General features: G+C 46.5%; 1 protein-coding gene across 2 annotated transcripts in view; it reads right to left on the bottom strand.

The window, feature by feature from the left end:
- GSE1 (Gse1 coiled-coil protein) overlaps positions 1-9,109 on the bottom strand; it is a 54,039-nt gene that overhangs the window by 28,091 nt on the left and 16,839 nt on the right. For both annotated transcript variants that reach the window (XM_073605736.1, XM_073605737.1), the window contains one exon: positions 2,669-2,868. In XM_073605736.1, the coding sequence (XP_073461837.1) occupies positions 2,669-2,868 (200 nt within the window). The remainder of the gene's footprint in view (positions 1-2,668; positions 2,869-9,109) is intronic.

Genomic DNA, 9,109 nt, shown 5'->3' with positions numbered 1-9,109 from the left:
CCACTGCGCTGTCCAGTGCAAGCTCCTCTGGTGCAGAGACTAATGTGAATACTTCTGGGTTCTCTGTACAGCACTGTGGTATATGTCAGAGCTATATAAATATATAATAAAACAGAGCAGACTGTGGGGGACATTAGAGTGTAAGCTCCTCTGGTGCAGAGACTGGTGTGACTGGCTCAGTGTTCTCTGTACAGCACTGAGGTATAGGTCAGAGCTAAACGTAGCATAACTGTGGGGGACATTAAAGCGTGAGCTGATTGGGGAGTAAGGATTGATTTTATACAATTATTCTCTGTGGAGGGATGTGGGATTATGCCGCCACTATAAAAGTCTGATGCATGTACGTCAAGCTGGTTTCACAATGCCGAACAAGCCACAGAGCCCAAGAAAAAAAAATGTATTTACAAAGCTGGAAGAAGCCTCTTCTCCCTCCCCGAGAATCTCTTCCCCCCCACCCCCCTCCTCCAGACACATCAGCCATAATTAATTGAAAGGGATGGGGCTCGTTGATTGGAATTCTTAATGAACACAACATCTGTTCACTTTCCAGGCCCTTGTGTTTTTGTGTAAAGCCTTCAGTCAGCTTCCCCCTCCTCTTCCTCCACCCTGCTGGGTGAGCATTCAGCTGCCTGTGAACTGTGACCTGCCCCTGGCTATCCGGCATAGGGGGGAGGTCAGAGGGGCAGCCATGGCTAAAATAATAAGGGGGGGGGGGCGCTTGGCTTCTGCAAGGCCTACACACAAGGTAGCCCACCCTCCACCTCCCACGGGGTGCAAGGATTATCTGATGTAAGCAGAGGTTGGTCGGTGCGGCCTTGTCGCTTTGTATCAAAGACTGATTAAAAATGCGAGCAATATTGTGGCATCGAATTTGCATTGGACATCAAAGCTGAGCAGAATATTTCTTTATGTAGGTCAGTCTCTTTTAATGAAATTTTTCCCTCGACAGGATGTCTGATTTCAGCATAGATTTGAAAAGCTTTGATAGCCAGATAAGAGTAGCATTGGAATAAAGAGCGTGTGTAGGAGATCAAAGAAGAGTCCCCCTGTTCCTGCATGTGGCAGCAGCTGCCCCTTCACACTCTAGAATCACAAACCACACGACCAGCCATGCCCACCGTGCATGTTATGGATGGTACTTTTCTGCATCGAGTCGACATGTCTGACATATCTCTACAGTCGCTCTTAAAAATGGCCATGTCTGTACAGTCCTTCTAAGATGACCGATAGGTCCATCTTAAGCGGGACGGTGGAGACCTATGTCTGACAGGTCTCCACTTCCCACCTAAGATGACCTATGTCTGACAGGTCTCCACCGTCCCGCCTAAGATGACCTATGTCTGACAGGTCTCACCGTCCCGCCTAAGATGACCTATGACTGACAGGTCTCCACGTCCCGCCTAAGATGACCTATGTCTGACAGGTCTCCCCGTCCCGCTTAAGATGACCTATGTCTGACAGGTCTCCACCGTCCCGCTTAAGATGACCTATGTCTGACAGGTCTCCACCGTCCCACTTAAGCTGGACATTTCTCTCGCTCAGAACCATGGGCTGAACAAGAGGAATCTATCAATTCCCCCAGCCACATTAAAGAATCGATGGAAGAATCTTCAATGCAGCTATTGTATTCTGACAGCCAACACCCATGGCTGTCAGAATACCTGAACAGTAACTGCATCTGATTGGATGCAAGCACTGTTCAGTCAAAAGTTTTCTGCTTGGCTCCTTTGATTTTCAGATCAAAGATGTTGGGGCAGGATGGTGCTGACAGATATTCATAGTTCAAATTTTACCAGATTTATTCCATGTATGCTCAACTTTAGGATCATGTGACGTTTGGAGAAAATTAAATTTCGACCATACAAGTGACTTTCAGCTAATCAGGAGGGAATGCATAAAAAGTGTTTGAGATAAACTTGGTCTTAACTGGAGCAGTTGCCTAAAACAACCAAACGCTTTTAAATTTTCAGGTTTTAAAGGTGTGTGATAAACTTGAAGACAGCCCAGGCACTTACGTATCCTATTTTTGCTGGTCCTTTAACATGCCAACATTCGCCTATCACGGTGTATGATATGAATATGTAATATATTGGTGTGATATACAAGTACGCTATATGGCCAAAGGTTTGTGGACACCGGACCATCACACTATTCCCAAAACCATTAATATGAATTTGCCCCCATGGCCCGATATAAAAAAAAAAAAAAAAAAAAGAGTTGCCCTCCTTATAACAGCCTCCATTCTTCTGTGAAGACTTTTCACAAGATTTTGAAGGGTGTCTGTGGGACTTTGTGAAGGTAGGTACAGATGTTGGTGAGAAGACCTGGCTTCACAAATCGGTATTCCTATTTATTCAAAAATGTGTTTTGTAGGGTTGAGGTCAGGGCTCTGTGCAGGACACTCAAGTTCCTCATGTCTTTATGGAGCTGGCTTTGTATACAGAGGCATAATCTTGGTGGAACAAAAAAGGGTCTTCACCAACTACAATATTGAAGAGCACAATTGTCTACAATGTCTTTGTATGATGTGGTAGTAACACAACCCTTCACTGGAAGCAGCTGTTTTACAGGGGGTTTCACATACTTTTGGTCAACTTGTTGTAGTGTTCTGGTCAGGGGTCCACAAGCTTTTGTCCATAGAGTTTAACTGGAAGGAGGTGCCTCTTACCTGGCGTGCCTCGCTCCTCCATACTCCATTCACGGTCTTGGTCGGTGCAATGGTAACTACGGGCGGTGTGTTCGGCACGGTGTGTCCCCCTGGGGGCACTATGATTGGCCCCATCGGACCCCTTTTTGGCGTGCTGGCAGGAGAGCTGTGATTGGTTGCCGGTGAGGAGACGGGGGAAGACTCGCTGCTTATGGACGATCCTGCAAATAGAAGCAGAAGCTGCAGGTTATACACTTAAAGGTTTTAGACAAAAGCAGAAAAATTTCAGACGAGCACACAATGGAAACACAGTAAACATAGGGACAAGTAGTGAATTTGACATTAGAATACATTCACTGCAGGTGACTCTTCCATGTGACTGATTCTTCACCAGAGAATATTATTTGGTAAAAACTCACATTCACTGCTCAATAAAAAGACCTACAAAATGTTGCCATTCCTCCCACCCTAGCTTTGCAATACAACAGCACAGGAGGAGGAGGATGTCAACAGTTTTCAGGCTGCTACTTAACCGATTCCCACCCGGCCACCATTTGTAATATATATATATATATATATATATATATATATATATATATATATATATATATATATATATATATATATATATATATATATATATATATATATATATATATATATATATATATATATCTCCGGGTGGGACCAGCGTCATTCTGGGAGGACATACTGATACACCCTCCAAGAAGCTCACCCCATGCGTGCCCTTGGGGGCGTGATCTGTGACCACCAAACATGCACGCCTAAACAATTATGCAAACAAAAAAAGTTAACGGAAAAATAAACAAAAAACAAGCAAAAAAAAAAAAAAAACCCAATAAACGGGCAGATTCAATGGAGCTACTTGGTCTTTCTGCTATCACTTTTCTAGGTTTTAATGGTCATTCAAACTGTGACAGCGCTGAAAAATGGCCTAAGCAGGAAGGGGTTGAAAGTGTCCGGTCTTGAGGCGGTTAAAAGACTGTATAATGATCTCCATGGGATTACACGTAAAATGAACGCCATATGCACCCAAATCTCATTAACAGATCTGTACTGGATGCGATTGTCAGTCTGTCCTAATCGAGTAGTGCGGGGTACTGTAGCTTAGTGGTTCCTAGATAGTAAAGTGACATAACGGGAGGTCCCGGATACACCGAAGCTTTGTGAAGAGCACTTTAGGCAACATCCACATTTCCTGGAAGAAGAAAGAAGAAGAAAGAAGAAAGAAGAAAATGCATTTATCCTTTTTGCCCCCTTCCTCTGATGTAATCGATCACCCCCTTTCCCACTCCACAGGTGTGCCCTATTTACCTCTATCCGATGGCCACTGCCTCCAGTGTTTGTTTACATCCAGTAAAATAAAAAGGTTTTTGCGCTACCCTTGTAAATGCGAATAAATACGTTTTAAACTCTCCTGCACCTGTCCTGCAGACAGACGGGACAGTATAAACACAAGAGCGTTCCGGACACTTCACTTTGCATTCTGACGAGTTTATCTGCAACCTGCAGCCTCCATTGAATCTGATTGCAGCACACCAAAAATGCGCCTGTAGCATTTTGAATGCAATCACAGTGCGTCAGTGTAATCACTTCCCCTCGTGGAATAGCCTGAGCAGCATAGATGGAGCTTGGCAGCGTTTATCAATGTGCACGAAACAAGCCTTGAATGTGGGTAACGCTATAACCAAGTTAACCTGCGTTTGTCATTTTGCTGCATCTCTAAGCACACGTGAAAGAAGTCAAGAGTTTATGAACCTGAGCACAAATTGCGCCATACTTGTGATACTGTACTGAAATATAAAATTAAATAAAAATATATCAAAATTGCATAGAAGTAAAATAAAAAAAGGCGTGAACTGGCCTAGTGCAATACCATAAAATGCTTTATTAAAGTGCAAGTAAACCCCCCTATCATTTTCAGCCAAGGAAGCTGCCATCTTGGCCTCTGTTTAATCCACAACTGCCATGATAGTGCACATGTGATCAGTTATGACACCAGCCATTGGATGGTCTGACAGTTTGGTTGAGAGCACAACCAATAGGAGTGTTACATTTCTGAAACTGATAAATGGATGGGTTTACTTCCGCTTTAAATAAAACCAGATGCCAATGTACTCCGAAAAGGTACACAATCAAGTGCATGTAACGGATCCAGTCCCAAAACAGGAAAGGTGTACATCCACAGGGGCACAGTTTACAGGTTTCAAAAGCAAAGCCCTTTTCCTCAGACTCTGCCCTTGAAAACACATAAGCTGTCCCCCTCTGGATGGACAGGTTTCCCGTATGCTCTTCCTCCGGCTCTGCCCTTAAAACGTGTTAACTGTGCCCCTGTGGATGGACATTTTGGGACCGGATCCATTACATGCACTAGATTGTGTACCTTTGGGAGTACATTGGAATTTTTATTTTTTATTTAATAAAAAGAGTTTTATGGTATTGCACTAGGCTTGTGCGTCTATTTTAGTACTGGCTTCCCTGAACTGAGATCAAGGTCGATGAAGCGGTGGTGGTGTCCAGTGGCAGTTACCCAATTTGCATTGACAAGATTGAAGAGGAGCTCGCTTTGAATCTACATGTGGATCCGCATTTCTGAGGCCCTTTCCTACTAGTAGCTCTGACAAGGGTGATAGTTTTATACAAAAAAAAATTGTATACAATGGGGTTTTTTCTTTTACAATCAAAAAGAAAAAACATACAAAAAGGCAACAAAGAAAGATTCTGTGTAAGAATTGAAAAAAAAAAAAAAAAAAAAAAAAAAAAAAAAATCAATTTATACAGGCAGAGTGTTGTGCCCATTTCTTTCTGCATCCCCGCTTCACACAAAAAAACATTGAGGGCCGCAAGTCTTCACCATCCTGTTCATTACAGCTCAATGGACTTCTGCAGGACCATCTCCGGCCTCAGGACACACCCTATAGAAGTCTATGGGGCTGTAATGCACAGGTGTGGCCAGGAAAGTAAAGCCGGCCACAAAATGGAGCGATTTTCTTTCCTGCAACCATGGGCTGCAGGAAAGAAAAATCGATCGATTCCCCATCAACTCAGTCAGTGTTGATTGGGGAATCCCTCCCCGCAGAGCTATTGTGTTCTCCTGCTGGGGACTGGGGGGAGCCAACCCAGCTGGAAGAACATGCAGTGATTATTGTTAGCTACTATAGCTAATAGCAATAAATCACATGAAAAAAAAACTGGCAGGCCGGTTGCACTCAAGTTAAATCGATCAACTTGGGTACAATCAGCCTGTCCATATATGGTTAGAATCTCGGCTGGTCCTTGCTCCTGAACCAGTCTATGGAGATTTGAACCGTCTATAGCGGGCTTAGGACTTGTGGTGCTCTATGTTATACAGTTACATAGTTAGTCAGGTTGAAAAAAAAAAAAAAAAAAAGGAAGAAGAAGAAGGGGGGGGGGGGGGGGGACACAAGTCTATGTAGCTTAACCAATAAAAGAAAATAAAAAACAAAAAATACAAACACACACACAATCCTATACCCACAGTTGATCCCGAGGAAGGCAAAAAACCCCAGCAAAGCATGATCCAGTTTGCTACAACAGGGAGAGAAATTCCTTACCGATCCACCCGAGAGGCAATTGGATTTTCCCTGGTTCAACATTACCTATAAATGTCAGTACCCAGTTATAGTGTGTGCATTAGGAAAAAAATCCAAGCCTTTTTAAAGCAATCTACTGAGCTGGCCAGAACCACCTCTGGAGGGAGTCTATTCCACATTTTCACAGCTCTTACTGTGAAGAAACCTTTCCGTATTTGGAGATGAAATTTCTTATCCTCTAGAGTCGTAAAGAGTGCCCCCTTGTCCTCTGATGACCTTAAAGTGAACTCAAACACCAAACTCACTATATGGACCCCTTATGTATTTAAACATGTTGATCATATCCCCGCCCCCTTAATCTCCACTTCTCAAGAGGGAATACATTCAGTTCCTCTAATCTTTCCTCATAGCTGAGCTCCTCCATGCCTCTTATCAGTTTGGTTGCCCTTCTCTGCACTTTCTCCAGTTCCCCCATATCCTTTTTTGTGAACTGTTGCCCAAAACTGAACATTCCAGATAAGGTCTTACTAATGATTTGTAGAGAGAGCGACAGAAGAGAGCGAGCGACAGAGAGAGAGCGAGAGAGAGCGACAGAGCGAGAGAGGAGCGAGAGAGAGCGACAGAGCGAGAGAGAGCGAGCGACAGAGCGAGAGAGAGCGAGAGAACGACAGAGAGAGAGAGCGAGAGAGCGACAGAGAGAGAGAGCGAGAGAGCGACAGAGAGAGAGAGCGAGAGAGCGACAGAGAGAGAGAGAGCGACAGAGAGAGAGAGAGCGAGGAGAGCGACAGAGAGAGAGAGAGCGACAGAGAGAGAGAGAGCGAGAGAGCGACAGAGAGAGAGAGAGAGAGCGAGAGAGCGACAGAGAGAGAGAGAGAGCGAGAGAGCGACAGAGAGAGAGAGCGAGAGAGCGACAGAGAGAGAGAGAGAGCGACAGAGAGAGAGAGCGAGAGAGCGACAGAGAGAGAGAGCGACAGAGAGAGAGAGCGAGAGAGCGACAGAGAGAGAGAGCGACAGAGAGAGAGAGCGACAGAGAGAGAGCGACAGAGAGAGAGAGCGACAGAGAGAGAGAGAGCGAGAGAGCGACAGAGAGAGAGCGACAGAGAGAGAGAGCGAGAGAGCGACAGAGAGAGAGAGAGAGAGAGCGAGAGAGAGAGAAGAGAGAGAGCGAGAGAGAGAGAGAGAGAGAGAGCGAGAGAGCGACAGAGAGAGAGAGCGAGGAGAGCGACAGAGAGAGAGAGCGAGAGAGCGACAGAGAGAGAGCGACAGAGAGAGAGCGAGAGAGCGACAGAGAAGAGAGCGACAGAGAGAGAGAGCGAGAGAGCGACAGAGAGAGAGCGAGAGAGCGACAGAGAGAGAGAGCGAGAGAGCGACAGAGAGAGCGAGCGAGAGAGCGACAGAGAGCGAGCGAGGAGCGAGCGACAGAGAGCGAGCGAGCGACAGAGAGAGAGAGCGACAGAGAGAGAGAGCGACAGAGAGAGAGAGCGACAGAGAGAGAGAGCGACAGAGAGAGAGAGCGACAGAGAGAGAGAGCGACAGAGAGAGAGAGCGACAGAGAGAGAGAGCGCGACAGAGAGAGAGAGAGCGCGGCAGAGAGAGAGAGAGAGCGCGAGAGAGCGACAGAGAGAGAGAGAGCGAGAGAGACAGACAGACAGAGAGAGAGAGAGACACAGAGGGACAGAGAGAGGGACAGAGAGAGAGGAGACAGAGGGACAGAGAGAGAGAGACAGAGGGACAGAGAGAGAGAGACAGAGGGACAGAGAGAGAGAGAGAGAGAGACAGAGGGACAGAGAGAGAGAGAGAGACAGAGAGGACAGAGACAGAGAGAGAGAGAGACAGAGAGAGAGAGAGACAGAGGGACAGAGAGAGAGAGAGACAGAGGGACAGAGAGAGAGAGAGAGAGACAGAGGGACAGAGAGAGAGACAGAGGGACAGAGAGAGAGAGAGAGACACAGAGGGACAGAGAGAGATGAGAGAGAGAGACACAGAGGGACAGAGAGAGAGAGAGAGAGAGAGACACAGAGGGACAGACAGAGAGAGAGAGAGAGAGACAGAGGGACAGAGAGAGAGAGAGACAGAGGGACAGAGAGAGAGAGAGAGAGACAGAGGGACAGAAGAGAGAGAGACAGAGGGACAGAGAGAGAGAAGAGACAGAGGGACAGAGAGAGAGAGAGACAGAGGGACAGAGAGAGAGAGAGAGAGAGAGAGAGAGAGAGAGAGAGAGAGATGAGAGAGGGGGGGACAGAGAGAGAGAGAGACAGAGGGACAGAGAGAGAGAGAGAGACAGAGAGAGAGAGAGAGACAGAGGGACAGAGAGAGGGACAGAGAGATCCGGTTTATTTAAAGCATGTAGCAGAGTGCTTGTGCTGTGTCATTTGGCCACCTGTAATGATCCTGCCAGTTTCTGCCCTCCCCTTTGTAAACTGACTACGGTTTAATCTTGGCTGCTGAGCCCTGACACCGTGATCAATTTACGTGCCTCCATCTCGTCAGCTCTGTGTGTGAGCCGCTCGGTCCCCCCCCCCCCCCCCAAATTACAGTTCTGAGCAGTGCACATATTACTGCTGCCAATCACTGCCAGCCCCTTCTGCTAGGATTACATGTATATACTACATGCCATTCTCTATTATTATTCTAAATACAGTTTTTCTTATCCCCGATCAGCGGTCACGTGACCACCCGGTGCGGTCTTCCTCCGATGCTTGTATTATGGGGGTATATGGTCTCCTCCAGACAATTCGACGCCTTTCACACTGGGGCGGTGCCGGGCGTCAGCAGTAAAGCGGGGATTGCTGTCCTGCAAGCGCGCCGCCCCAGTGCGAAAAGCACTCGGGCTTATACACTGGGGCTGCAGAAGAGGAAGTTTACAGGCACTATTTTTAGTGCAAAA

Source organism: Aquarana catesbeiana, linkage group LG11 (genome assembly GCF_042186555.1).
Source record: "Aquarana catesbeiana isolate 2022-GZ linkage group LG11, ASM4218655v1, whole genome shotgun sequence".
Taxonomy (NCBI): domain Eukaryota; kingdom Metazoa; phylum Chordata; class Amphibia; order Anura; family Ranidae; genus Aquarana; species Aquarana catesbeiana.
The sequence above is the reverse complement of the archived record's forward strand: the minus strand, read 5'-3'. Positions and strand labels throughout refer to the sequence as shown.